The sequence below is a fragment of the Triticum urartu genome, chromosome 2A, assembly GCF_056163025.1.
Source record: "Triticum urartu cultivar PI428250 chromosome 2A, HENAU_Tu73, whole genome shotgun sequence".
NCBI classification, from domain to species: Eukaryota; Viridiplantae; Streptophyta; class Magnoliopsida; order Poales; family Poaceae; genus Triticum; species Triticum urartu.
The window spans coordinates 729,835,843-729,849,399 of NC_141874.1; the positions used below are offsets into that span (position 1 = coordinate 729,835,843).

General features: G+C 42.4%; 2 protein-coding genes across 2 annotated transcripts; both read left to right on the forward strand.

Moving 5' to 3' along the window:
- The first annotated feature begins 2,161 nt into the window (after positions 1–2,161).
- Positions 2,162–3,552, forward strand: LOC125534378 (epoxide hydrolase 2). Its single transcript, XM_048697629.2, has 3 exons — positions 2,162–2,321; positions 2,420–2,637; positions 2,746–3,552. The coding sequence occupies exons 1-3, from the start codon at positions 2,255–2,257 to the stop codon at positions 3,391–3,393; spliced, it is 933 nt and encodes a 310-aa protein (XP_048553586.2). The 5' UTR covers positions 2,162–2,254; the 3' UTR covers positions 3,394–3,552.
- A 2,334-nt stretch (positions 3,553–5,886) lies between these two features.
- LOC125540150 (MICOS complex subunit) lies at positions 5,887–12,728 on the forward strand. The gene is made up of 12 exons (XM_048703739.2): positions 5,887–6,126; positions 6,213–6,276; positions 7,147–7,761; positions 8,312–8,398; positions 8,543–8,701; positions 9,369–9,446; positions 9,927–10,019; positions 10,108–10,227; positions 10,796–10,873; positions 10,991–11,170; positions 11,632–11,733; positions 12,280–12,728. The coding sequence occupies exons 1-12, from the start codon at positions 6,116–6,118 to the stop codon at positions 12,508–12,510; spliced, it is 1,818 nt and encodes a 605-aa protein (XP_048559696.1). The 5' UTR covers positions 5,887–6,115; the 3' UTR covers positions 12,511–12,728.
- The last annotated feature ends 829 nt before the right edge of the window (positions 12,729–13,557 follow it).

The following is a 13,557-nucleotide window of genomic DNA, read 5'->3' on the forward strand; positions in this document are numbered from 1 at the left end:
ACCTACATAAGGAAATATAGTGAAACCTGACTGCCCACCGCCATCGCCAATTCTGAAGAATCATTGCATATCGGACCACGTCATCGTGCCACTAGGAGAAGGATGAAGAGAAGAAGCCCCCAAGTCGTGGCCCTATGGAGGACGAATTTTGCCTACTTTGTCGAATGATCCATCGTTGCACGTTCACGTCGCGCGCGATGAGCCTCTACCATAAGCTCATGGCCATCACCTAGAGGCGGAAAAGTCATCGTTGACCTTGTAGAAGGAAGAAGGAAGAAGGAAGAATAAATTACAAAAGAAGCTTTCATGTGGGGTTAGGTTTATTTTGGGATTAAGTTTGGAGGTTGGCCTAGACGACAAAAGTGTAACCCTCAATATAAGAAATTGAAGGATAGGGGATGAGATGGGGGCATTAAAAAAATAGGTAAATACATCCGTGGTGCTTCAACTTGCCACGGATGTTTAGTTTAGTGCCTAAACTTGAAAAATACATCGAACTGGTTGTAAAACTTGGCACGAACGTGCAAATACGGTGCTAATCACATCCGTCGACGTAATGTGCGTCGAGGTGACACCGTATACAGGGGCGGAGCCAGGGGGACGAGCCGGGGCCTGCCCCCCCCCCCCCCCCCCCCCTCCAACCATCGACAATTTTAGTAGCAGCGATGAGTAATTAACAACGAGATTAGATCAATATATGTACTCGGCCCCCCTATACTCGAATCCTGGCTCCGCTACTGACCGTATATGACTGATGTGGCACAGACATGATGTGGGGCCCACTTATAATTACGAAACATAATTACTGGAATGGTAAACGTCTCTATGATTAGTGGGCCCTCCTGTCAGTACCTTAGCAAAAATAAAATGAAAATTGCAAAAACTGGGATCGAACCAGCAGCCTGATGGCACATTGCCTGCGCTAGCCACCAAATAGAACAAGTTTTGACATTAAACTAGGCCCCTTAAGCATAATATACTTAACCACAAACTCCTGTGTCCTGAAACGGGATGCAGCCAGCGGCCCATATTGCACACGTTATTTTTTTACAGTAAATATAATACATAAATAATAATCATAATAATAAAAGTACGATTCAAATATTCATGTGTTATAAGAAAGTACTCATGCCACACAATTATCCATGTGCACACAAAGTAAATATATAGAGGTATACCCTATAAAATAAAATAAATTATTAAAAAATAATCCTGCAATATATAGAAATATTAACTTATTATTTAGAAAATACTATTTTTATAACAAAATTATTATTTATAAAATATATTTTAAATTTTATTATTTAGAAAAATAATTAAACACTCATGGATTATATTAAAAAAAGTATTTTCGAATAACAAATTAATATTTCTAAAAATTACAGAAACATTTTTAAGTAAGATATTTTATTACAAACCTCTATATATTTATTTTGTGTGCACACGGATTATATAACACATGAATATTCAAATCTAGCTTTTATTATTATGATTATTATTGACATACTTCTTACATTACAAAATAATGTGCACAAAATGGGCACAGGTTGCAACCCATTTATGTATGCAGGAGTTTTCGGTTCACATACATTAAGCATGCGGGGGTTGCATTCTCTTGAAAACATGTTTAGTGGAATGGTGAGCGCAGGTATTTCCCAATCGTTAGGTCGCAGGTTCAATGCCCGTCTTGTATATTTTTATATTAATTTTCTTACTAATTACTTACCGACAGATGGCCCCATTAGTCAGGTTTATATATAGTACTCAAGTAATTCAGTTTTGTAGTCATAAATGGGCCCTACATCATGTCAGCCATACACGATGCCACGTCGACGCGCTTTATCTGTATGGATAGGATTAGCATCGTATTTGTACGTTCGTGTCAAGTTTTAGAATCAGTTCGGCGTATTTTTCAAGTTCAGACACTAAAATGAATATCGATAACAAGTTCAGACACCACCGGTGTATTTACCTCTTAAAAAAATAGGGATGGACATAAGATGCCTGATATAGCTATAAACAAAGTGTGGATAATCATTCGGTTATCTGTGGCTACGCTCGATTGTCGATTCCATCGATGCGTGCTATGCTACATTACTATGTTCATCCTGGCCGGCCTCGAGAAAAAAAGCCAAAGACTTGCATGAAGCCAAAACGGTAATATTATTACCAGGAAAAAGAATATTCTTTCTTTCTACGTGCATATAAAAGAGAAGCATCGATCAGACCGCCTTGGAGGTCTGAAGGAGCAGCAATGGCGCAAGAGCACACCCAGCTCTCTGTCCGCGGCCTCAACCTGCACATTGCTCAAGTAGGAAAAGGTCGGTGGCTTTTCTCTCCGTTGTCATAGCCATGGCGACGGCCAGCAGAGTAAGTGAGCAGCTAATGGATCTGTGCATGCTTTGTGTTCATCTTGTAGATGAGCTTGGGACGGTGGTGTTCCTGCACGGCTTCCCGGAGATATGGTACTCGTGGCGCCACCAGATGCAGGCCGTGGCCGCCGCAGGGTACCGCGCCATCGCGCCGGACTGCCGCGGGTACGGCCTGTCGGACCAGCCGCCGGAGCACGAGGAGCCCTCCTGGGAGGACCTCGTCGCCGACGTGCTCGCCATCCTCGACGCCCTCTCCATCCCCAAGGTAAGCAGCACCACCGAAGAAAACCATGGCCCCAAGTCCCAACTCCCAAGCGTCCATGAGTGACCGACGTCTCGTTTCCTTTCCTCGTGCGTGCGTGCGTGAGTGCAGGTGTTCCTGGTGGGCAAGGACTTCGGCGCCATGCCGGCGTACGACTTCGCGCTGCGGCACCCGGGACGCACCTGGGGCGTGGCGTGCCTGGGCATCCCCTTCAGCCCCGTGCCCTTCGACTTCGCCGGCACCATGCCGGAGGGCTTCTACCCGCTGCGGTGGCGCCAGCCGGGGCGGGCGGAGGCGGACTTCGGGCGGTACGACATCCGGCGCGTGGTGCGCACCATCTACGTGCTCTTCTCCGGCCGCGAGGTCCCGGTCGCCGAGCAAGGCCAGGAGACCATGGACCTAGCCGACGGCTCCGCGCCCCTGCCGGAGTGGTTCACCGAGGAGGACCTCGACGTGTACGCCGCGCTCTACGAGAACTCCGGCTTCGGGTACCCGATCAAAATGCCGTACGGGTCGCTGGACAAGATGGCCACCCAGCTGGAGGCCAGGTTCGAGGTGCCGGTGCTGATGGTGATGGGGGAGAAGGACTACGTCATGAAGCTGCCGGGGTTCGAGGCCGCCGTGAGGGGCGGCATGATGGCCGGCTTCGCGCCTGACCTCAAGGTCGCCTTCGTCCCGGAGGGCAGCCATTTCGTGCAGGAGCAGTTCCCGGCGCAGGTCAACGAGCTCCTCCTCGGCTTCCTCAAGGATCACCCGTGATCCCGGCCGTTGTGGGGATGACACTGTTCACAGCCGGAGGGCTCAAGTAGTTGCAACTGGCAACGGTGAATGGTTGCTTGCCTTGCACTTGCACAGCGACCACCACGTGTATCCTTGAAGCAAATATCCAAATCCAAGTGCCCCTGTATACATTTTTCATCCCAAGTCTTATTCGATGTCAACGAAAATGTTTAGATCACATACAAAGGTTACCAATTGAGAAACCATCAAGCCAGGCAACAAATCGGTTGGAGTGAAGGTTTTCAACAAGCCTCTATGATATCAAGAGGTTCTCCACCATATCAAGGTGGTGGCGGCCTCTACAGCGTGCACATGCGGTGCCTGCTAAGAATGCGTTGGATCGTTGTGTGCCCCAGACCCGGTGATTGTGGCTTGGCTGAAGCCTCCTATTTTAGGTGTTGGGCTTTGGTGTGAGGTATGGGCATGCGGCCTGGACAATACGCTCCCCCCCTCCTTCTATGATCAAGTTGATAGGAGTAGCGATAAATGTTGCCAAGATGTATTACTTTGTAAGGCCTTAGTGCATAATTAATAAAATGGTTGTATGCATCGCCCTGATGCATAGGCTGGGGATCATCCTCTTTTTCGGAAAAAAAATCATCGTATCATAGAGATGTAAGTTTATAAGTTATTCTAAAGTAACAAAAAAATCTAGTGAAATAATGTTCCTCCTTATCTTATTACCTCTCATCTCATCTGAACAAACAACCCACCATTTGTTATATTTGTAAACAAAATAAAAAGACATATACAACCCACCATCTATCATTAGCCATTCTTGGACAGTGTGTAACTAGCCTATAGACCAATAAACATTTATATGTCTGAACATTTTTTTCCTTTCATTGCTTCTTTTAATCTTACTTTTTTACGAATTGATATACTATCTGTTGCATTGTATAAAAATGTTTTTGCATGGGTTTGAGTTGTCCTATGTGAGGTTGTTCTTCTTGAACGAAAGCTTATGAGGGACAGGAAGGAGGTTTCTGTGCCTCAAGGGCCTCAGAGTGAAGGAGTTGTTTAGTTGTCCTATGGACAGCCTCCGCTCTCCGGCGCCCTAACTTATATTATCTTTTACAGTAAGGCTTTTGCCAACTCTTCAAGCGCAAACAATCAAACTTGGCTAACTACACTTGCAACTTTAAAGATGCTTTGAAAATACTACAAATTAAGATTTTGTAACAGTAACACTAAACTTAATATAAGTTGTCCTTTACATTTTAATAGGTGATTATAGTTATGCCACACTGCACAAAAACATCAACCCCGCAAGTGAGGCCTAATAACTTGCCTCGTTTAATACGTCAAGTTCAGTATGACTAGGATAATGTAGGGAGCCGATGTAGAACACAAATGCAGTATTTTATGGGTTTGATGACGAAGCTGAGTAGAACACCTTTTCTTGCCAGCAAAAATGCGGATCCAGGAGGTGGTGTGACATTGATAACTTGACCCTGAAGGGAAGGGAAGTGCAAAAGGGTCAAATGTTCCGAAGGGCATTGCCGTGGCATCGCAAAGTGATATGTTTACCCTTTGTTGTATTTCATGTGTAGTGTTATGTGAACAGCAAAGTGGTGGAACGAATGTATTAGATGTGTATATGTGTTATGTGAACATCCCTGATCATCCTTTAGATCGGGGGATTTATTATCGGAGCGATGGTCCAGCCCATGTAGCTCTTTCTAACCAGCTTAGTTTAGATAAAAATTAACCCATGAGCCAAGTTCATGGACTAATACATTGCATTTTACAAATTTTATGGACTAAAGTGAATAAGCGGGACAAGTTCATATACCTCATGTACAATTATCTTTTTTTTCGCTCATGTGAACCTCTAAAATGATTTCCACAAAAAAAGAGGAACCTCTAGAATGATAATATCTCATACTAAGATAAAAGTGAGTGCAGTAGCTAAACTCGTGAGATTTATGCATAACTCCATTTACTAGAAAACACTTGAAAACAATTATTTAAACTATGCAATAGAGACCTGATCATACTCCGGATTGGGCCAGGTAGGCTTAACAAAGCAGTCCTAGAATGCCAACCCCGACCCAAAACACATGTATAGTGTTTGCCCCTAAAAAACATGAACAAACATGAATAGTATTTATTCCTCAAAAACACATGAATAGTACTACTCCGTTCCACAATGTGTAGTGTCAAAAAATGTCTTACATTATGATACAGAGGGATTATTTTATTATTTAACTTAATCATTTTTGGATTATTTAAATACATTTTTTGAGGCACATTTAAAAATACCGACGTCCCAGTTTCGAGTTTTTTCCGAGCTTCTAGGCCAGGCTTTGGGAGCAAAAAGTTAAGCACGAGTCGGGCCCAGATGCCGGGCTTTCGGCCCTGGGCCTTTTACCCCGGCTTCCCACAGGTTTACCGGTGCGGTGACTTTTACAATCTACCACTAGAAATTCCTTTTACCATTCACTAGAAAAACAATTCCTTTTACCAGAAAAACAGTCTCGTATTCTCCCGAAGCCGCACATAACCAGGCCGCGTCGCACGGCCGTCTTCCCCGTTCTCCCCCCGCCGCTCCCCCTCTCCCCCGCCGTCGCCGGCTCGCCCCCGCGGCGCAAGGCGGTGACCCTGCAGGACGATCGGAGCCGCGTCGCTCTTCGCCTCCTCCGCCCTCCCCAGCGCCGAGTAGACCGAGAGGCGGAGGCCTCCCCCGGCATCGCCCGCCATGTTGCGCCGGTACGGGCACCGACCTAGGTTTCCGCCCCGCCCCGCCGAATTAGGGTTTCCACGCCTAATGCCGGGCTCTCTCTCTGCTTTCGCAGGTGCGTGCGGGATCTGTACCCACTGCGGTCCCTCAGGAGGATCCCCAGGCCGATCTCCAGCGAGGTAATTAAGCGTCCCCGTTATGTCTCATGGCTCGATCCCCATTAGGACGGTCTCTGGTGGTTGCAGCTGGTCGAATTGCTTGCTCTGGTAGGCGTGTGCTGGGCTGAGAATTCGGTTGCTTGTGAGAGCTTACCTGGGATTGGTAGATTCGTTGATTAAGCTGTCAGTGGAGGGGTTGTGTTATGGGTGTTCATGTCTGATTAGTTTTTGGGAATGCTGCTCGTCATGTCATTTGTTTTAGTTAATGTAGCCCGTTTGTGTTCCTCTGATTTGAGATGAGATTAACTAAGGGCTGTCTGTGTTTGGAGCATGATGCTGTGGTACATGTGGCAATGTTTGGAACTTAATATGAGTTGACATTAGCTTAGTTGGTAATGAAAGAATCCAATTAGATTGGCCTGACATGAATCATGTATTTTCTACTTATTTTGCTACATATGCGGTTTGTATTATTTTTCGTACGGAACACTGATTACTCGCAAACCCTTGATGAATGCTTCTAGAAGGAAATAGGACCACACCTTCTTGTGATACTTTGTAATGTTACGTTGTTAATTATTCGTTAGTAATATTGTCAGTGCAAACGCAAACTTCTACTGCGAGTTGATCGGACCTGTCAAAAGCCATGTCTATGTTTTTATTCTATGTGCTCATCACATATATTTACATAAATGCTGTGATTTTCTATGTGCAATGAATGCACACAATTTATGTTATTAGGTTTGTAATGCTTTTGCAACCGCCTTTCCTCATTCCGTTCCTTAGCTTTGGAAGTTTGCACAATAGTTGGGAGTATTTTTGCATTTTTTTCTCTTTCTATTGCTGATAGGCCTGAAGTGCAAGAAAGTGACAGAATAACCTATTTATCAGGTCCAAAGTCCAACATTCGGTCAACTCAGAAGAAACTCAACAAAAGCATCCCAACAAGGTTCAGCACAGAAATCTGTCCCTGGACCTAAAGAAGAACCTTCTAAGTCTGGAAGCAAGGTTCCAAAGCTTCTGCTTGGAACTCTGCTTGTTGGTGCTGCTGGTATGGCCGCTTATCAAGCTGGCTACATAGACCTTCAGTTTATGGATGAAAAATTGCCTTCGACCATCAGGGAACAAAATCTCACAAAGATGTATGAAAATCTGAAGTCCCCTTTTGAACAAAAGGTTGATCAGAAACAAACCATGTTGGATCCAAAGAATGACATTGTTCAGGATACACCCAAGGGCCTTCCAGCTGAAGGGATTCCAACTGCCGGTGAGCAGCCTACTCCTGCAGAAGAAAAAGAAACAGAAACCGTAACCCAGGGAACACTGCCAGTTCAAGATGAGCATGGTGCTGATACTAAACTGCCGTCTCAAGATACTCTCTCTGTTGATATAAAGCCAAATGTTGTAAATAAGGCAGCAGGTGAAGTTCCTCTTGGACAAGCTGACAAGATAAGTAGCACAGTTTCTCCAGTAGAATCAAGCCCAACAACGGCTGAAGTACAAAAGGTTTGAGTTCGTCCTGAACTTGTTATATAACCACCGATTTATCATCATTTGCATGTTGATTGGTATATCAAAGTACTTATATTTTCTCATTCCAAATTGGTAATTCGATGGATTCTATAGGCTTAACAAGGATTACTGTGTTGCTTTTAGTTTTTATAGATTATACACTGTAGAGGTTATGCCATATGATTTATGCAGAAGAAATATCTAGAAATGGAGATCTGAATGAAATCCTCCAGTAATCTAGTTTTAAAAAACATGATTAGTCATGCAGCTGTCACAGCTTGTTGTTTAACAGTACTATCATCTATCTATGTTTGTGATTTCTGAATTTTTTATTCGATTGGAATTTGACATTTAGAGCTGGCGCTCTTGAGCAATTTTGAGTTGATAGTATATTGACTTTGAGTTATATCACTGTGAAGTTTAGAACCACTAGATTGTAAGTTACATTTTAGTAACACACCACCAGTTGTTCCATGCTGTTTCTAAGTATATATTGAATAAGGACGCTGGTAGAATCGTCTAATTGATAAATCCTTATCTGTAGGATCCATTAGGTGCTGATGTAGGTGAACATAAATCTCTTGCTGAGACATATTTACTACAGGAGGAGCATGATATTCCTAAAGATGTGGTATGTATTCCCACCTTTAAAAATTGGACAATACCAACATTGGAAGAAATACTTCCTATTGATGGAGAGGCTGCTAGAAATAAGTTGATGACACTTAATATTCATATTTCAATGTTTACTTTATCTATTTATGTTGTTAAACAGAGTGCTAAGGAGACTAAAAGTGATGGCATTGTTGGTGGTGTAAAAGCTTCCGATGATGGGAAAATTATGCTGGATATTATAGATGCTATTCATGCCGCTGAAAAAAAGCAGGCAGATACAGATGCTTACACGTATTCTGAAGAGAAAAGGAAGTTGAAGGTTTGTTATCCATTTGCACGTGATGTTTCTACTTAGCCATGGTCGTTGCTTTGTACACATCAAGGATTAGCAGTAGCTTAGCATGCCTATGTATTTTTTTGTACAGTATTGTTTTCCTCCTGTTGAGCTGTTTCAGTTCTCATGGACATCCAGCAGTTCCATAGCAGCTGCAGTGCTGCTAAATTAGTTCATGTTTTTATTGATAATGACAATAGTCATTGAACCTTTTGAGCATATATACTCCCCTATTAAAAAATAAGAGCATATTATTCTCCAACACTACAAGGCTTGCAAATTTAATGACACTTTCTTCTTTTTGCCCTAGTTTGTTTCCCCCCTTTCTTCGACATTTATAACTAAACACTGCTACTCCCTCTGTTCACTTTTGTAAGTCGTTTAAGACAGCTGAAATTGAATTGTTTTAGGTGCTGTCTTAAATGTCTAAAAGGTCTTACAAAAGTGAACTGAGGGAGTATTAATTTATCCCTCTCTTATTACCAAGACATCAATACCATGGATATCATGTTTACTTCCCTCTACTTCTCTTGGTTTCATACCATTCCCAATCCACTCGTGGCAAACAAAGTAACACCTTACATCTGAATGGACGGAGTAGCACAGAGTTGACAGTAATAATTTTTTCTTGGGTATGCTTGTGTTTTTTCAGGAAAGATACGAAAAGGAGCTGAAGGATACGAGGGCCCGGGAGCTCATGTACGCTGAAGAGGCAGCAATTCTGGATAAGGTGAGTCAGGCATGCTTTTTCTGGTTTCCTTATGCATGCTCAAGTCATGTGTACGCTTGTATGTTTCTTCAGTGATGAGCCAGTTTGCTAGATGTAAAATTGGTAATATTATTGGAAATTTCATGAAAACGACAATATATGGATAATCTTTTTCATTGTTACGTTGAGATGGCACTAACGTGATCAATCCAGGTATTTCTATGTATATTTCGAGTGTTCCACCCAACAAATATCGCGTCGACGTACGTGTAGACGTTGAAGGAGTAGTAGTTTAACAATATTTCTCAAATGTTAGTGAAATATGGATTAAATAAAATCAAAACATCAGAATTATATCTGCACAATGTGCATGCTTTTCTTCACTCTTGTCAGTGTATTTTAGTATGCACTATACTTGTATATAGTATCTTTTGTCTGTGTTTTAGTTTCAGATGATTGCTTTAATTTTGTGGCATTTTGAATTTCATGATGTTGCTTCAGGAGCTGAAGAAAGAGAAAATGAAGGCTGCTGCTGCAGTTAAAGAACTTCAAGAAAAAACTGAACAAAAGCTGATGGATGAGCTGCAGCGGAAGGTCTGTCAGATGTGCTTCGGTGTGCCATATTTTTTCTACCCTCCTTACATCAATTCTTTATGTGACTGTACTATGACTGACATAATAGGATGAGGAAGCAAGTCAACAAGTTGAGAAGGTACAAGAGTTGGCAAAAGCCGAACTGGCCGCAGCTCTTGCAAAGGAGAAAGCATCCCAGATCGAACAGATTGCTGAAGCAGATCTCAATGTATGAACCTGTACCATCTTTTCTTTTACGATGATAGGCAATGTTGTAAACAGCCTTATGAGGTTGGCATACTGCAACCCCAGTACCCTATACCAATACTTCAGGAGATGCGCGTGATAGTAGCACGTGTCTCTCAAATGCGGTTTGCTGAATTGAGCGGTTTCCTTGAAAGCTTTAGTGGTCGCACAAAAATGGTAATATCTATATACTGCTGGAGTCTCCCCTACAGCTTTCATTAAAAGTACAGATTATCTTAAGATCATGTGGACATATCAATTGAGTAAGTGCACTCCAGAAAATTCTTAGAGACCATGGTACTAGAACATGCTCACTTGCAATGAACTAAGGAGCAAGCGAATTGGTTGACTAGTGAAATTGGATGGATTTTATTGCAATCAAAGGCAGAACATTATCTAAGAAGGGACTGTTTTCCTTCTTTTAAAATAATAGGCGATCTCTGTTTGTTCTATCTTCCATGTATACATCTTCCATTGCTAGACAATTTGTGCAGTGTGTACAGTTTCAGCTTGCTTGCACTTGTTTACTGCCTTTTTGGGTTTATTTTCAGATAGATGCTTTGTGTATGGCATTCTATGCGCGATCTGAAGAAGCTCGGCAGAGTCATTCTGTTCATAAGCTTGCTCTAGTAAGTATTTCACTTTGATCCCATCATGTACTCACTTCGGAAGGCTGGAAGCTTAGTTATTATTGTCTAATCCTCTGCTTTCAGATTTCTAATGACATAATTCTTAATTCTCTGCAGGGCACTCTTGCTTTGGAAGAAGCTCTATCCAGCGGCTCGCCAATCCGGACAGAGGTCGATCAATTGCGTAAATCTCTTGAAGGTATTGATAAAGATTCACTGTTAGAATTGGCTCTTTCATCGCTTCCAGAAGATGTTCTCAAGTATGGATCAGATACCCGGATGGAGTTAAAACAGAAGGTAGGTTTTGTGCTGCAATAAATGTTCACATCTGCTTACAGCTTTTTATTTGTGTAATGTACTGTTGTTTAATATGAACTCAGTGTGAAAACTCAAGTAATAGTAATGCATTCCTGATTGTTGTATCATTTTGAATATTAGAGATCGCTATTTACTTGCAGATGTTAATTACTTGTTTTGTTTGTAAACACATACAAGTCGTTTCAGATAGGGGTACACCCTGCAACACACACCTTTCACATCCATACCTTTGACCATTATTTTTCTAGTTATATGTAGAATAACTATAATGATCTGCAAGTACTTTTGATGCCCAAAACAATATTCATTCCCATTTGAGAACCTGAATACTTGGTAAAAGTCATATCTCTATTAATCATGCAATGATGTACTGTCAGTTGTCATGACACTTATTGAGCAAAAACTAGTCTGGCTACCCTTACCATCATTTCTTTTTGCAGTTTAATTCCTTGAAGGCAACAGTCAGACATTTCGGTCTTATACCATCAGGTGGTGGTGGTATACTTACGCATGCTGTCGCTCATGTTGCTTCTAACATCAAGGTGTGTTGATACAGGCAACTTTCTACTGGTCAATGAGAATTCTATATTGTGGAACCTGAAAATTTTGTATCTGAATCTTCTGATCAAGAGCTATCTAATGCTACTATTTATTCAAAGCATTATCTAATTTCAAGTCCAGACATTGTATTGCCTCCACATTTTTCACTTGTACTCCCTCCGTTTCTAAATATGTCTTTCTAGAGATTTCAATATGGACTACATACGGAGCAAAATGAGTGAATGTACACTCTAAAATATGTCTATATACATCTGTATGTAGTTCGTATTGAAATCTCTAAAAAGACTTATATTTAGGAACGGAGGGAGTAATAGTTGTCCTAGTTGACCCCCTGGGTTCTCTCCACCAGGCTTGATAGAGCATGGTTATCCTTTGGACTCCTTATAGCAATGGATCCTTCTGGCATGGTTACAATCAGTGATCATCTTATTAGTAAATTCGGCCGTCCTTAATAAAAAATACCTGCACTGATGAGATACTGTTGAAATTACAAATTATGCTTCTAAATCTGTTGCAACTGGTTTCAGGTCGAAGAGGACCCATCTGGAGATGGTCTTGAGTCTCTCATAAGCAGAGTGGAAGACTTGATTGTAGGAGGAGATTTGACCGCAGCAGCTGACGCCCTGACAGGAGGGTTGCAGGGGACCGCAGCGGAGGAAGCAGCTGCCGAGTGGGCGAAGCAGGCAAGGAAACGCGCGATTGCAGAGCAGACGCTCACCCTGCTTCACTCGTACGCTTCTTCGATCACATTTTCGTGATCTCGATCATTGATGGATCTTTTTTTTTTCTTCTATTTGGCAAGATTTACATGCCAGCGCTGCAGATTTTACGATACTCACATGTTTCTCTATACCATGTCGCAAATGCATGGTCCTTGTAAACAGAGATAATAAATTTTGCCGTGTAGCCACTTGGTATTGTGATACTCCAGTCGCCAGACAAGTTTGGATAGATATGTCAAACCTTTTTTTCCTTCTTTTTACTGAAAATGTGATGTTTGTGGTCTAGCTGCTATGGCACAGTGTAAGGTTGCAGGGGGAGGAACGCTTATGTTGCATGCAGGAATTTCCTCACTGGAAGTGATCCACTGAAAGGTTTGAGTTCAGTACCTCTTTAATGAGGCTGGGCACAGAATAGCCGCTCTGACCATATATAATTCGGGCTTGGAAAACAAAAAGTTTCTGTGTAGAGATTACAATTTTATCAGTCAGAGTGCTCTTATATCTCAGTCCGTCACTTTACTATCTCTTCCAACAGGGCTCGGTTGCAACTATTGTTCAGGTGTATGAGCAACATGATTGAGCGAGTATTGTTTTTTGAGAAAGGAACAAAATACTAAAACGCTTAAATGCACGAGTTTCTAATTCAGTGCTCTGCATCACATACTGCCCATCCTACTTATCAAAGAATCAATAGCTTCAAAGTATTTTGTTCTTTGAGAAAACCTAAAAGCTTGACCTCCAGACCACCATGCTTCGAACCAACTGTTGTGCTCCACCTCCAGCACCGCGGTAGCCAAAGGAGGGATCCAATGCGTTTTATATTCACACGACCGCGGTAGGCAAAGGAGGGATCCGACGCGTTTTATATTCAGACGACCGCGGTAGGCAAAGGAGGGACAGCAGGTCTTCCAGCACAGCGTCCTCTAGCTGCTCGCCGGCCCGCGTCTCCGCGACCATTGTTTATATCCAGACGGAGGGAGTGATGAACATCTCTAATTATTTTAGCATGCAATATCACTCATACCAATTAAACAACCATGACAATAACAAATAATTTCAATCTCAAGTTTCTTAATAGGACAT

Excerpts from the sequence above, each read along its gene's own strand:
- LOC125534378 (XM_048697629.2), top strand. The coding sequence starts at position 2,255 with ATGGCGCAAGAGCACACCCAGCTCTCTGTCCGCGGCCTCAACCTGCAC. Across the intron at positions 2,322-2,419 it reads CATTGCTCAAGTAGGAAAAG|ATGAGCTTGGGACGGTGGTG; the intron begins GTCGGTGGCTTT and ends TTCATCTTGTAG. Across the intron at positions 2,638-2,745 it reads ACGCCCTCTCCATCCCCAAG|GTGTTCCTGGTGGGCAAGGA; the intron begins GTAAGCAGCACC and ends GCGTGAGTGCAG.
- LOC125540150 (XM_048703739.2), top strand. Across the intron at positions 11,171-11,631 it reads GGATGGAGTTAAAACAGAAG|TTTAATTCCTTGAAGGCAAC; the intron begins GTAGGTTTTGTG and ends TTCTTTTTGCAG. Across the intron at positions 11,734-12,279 it reads ATGTTGCTTCTAACATCAAG|GTCGAAGAGGACCCATCTGG; the intron begins GTGTGTTGATAC and ends AACTGGTTTCAG.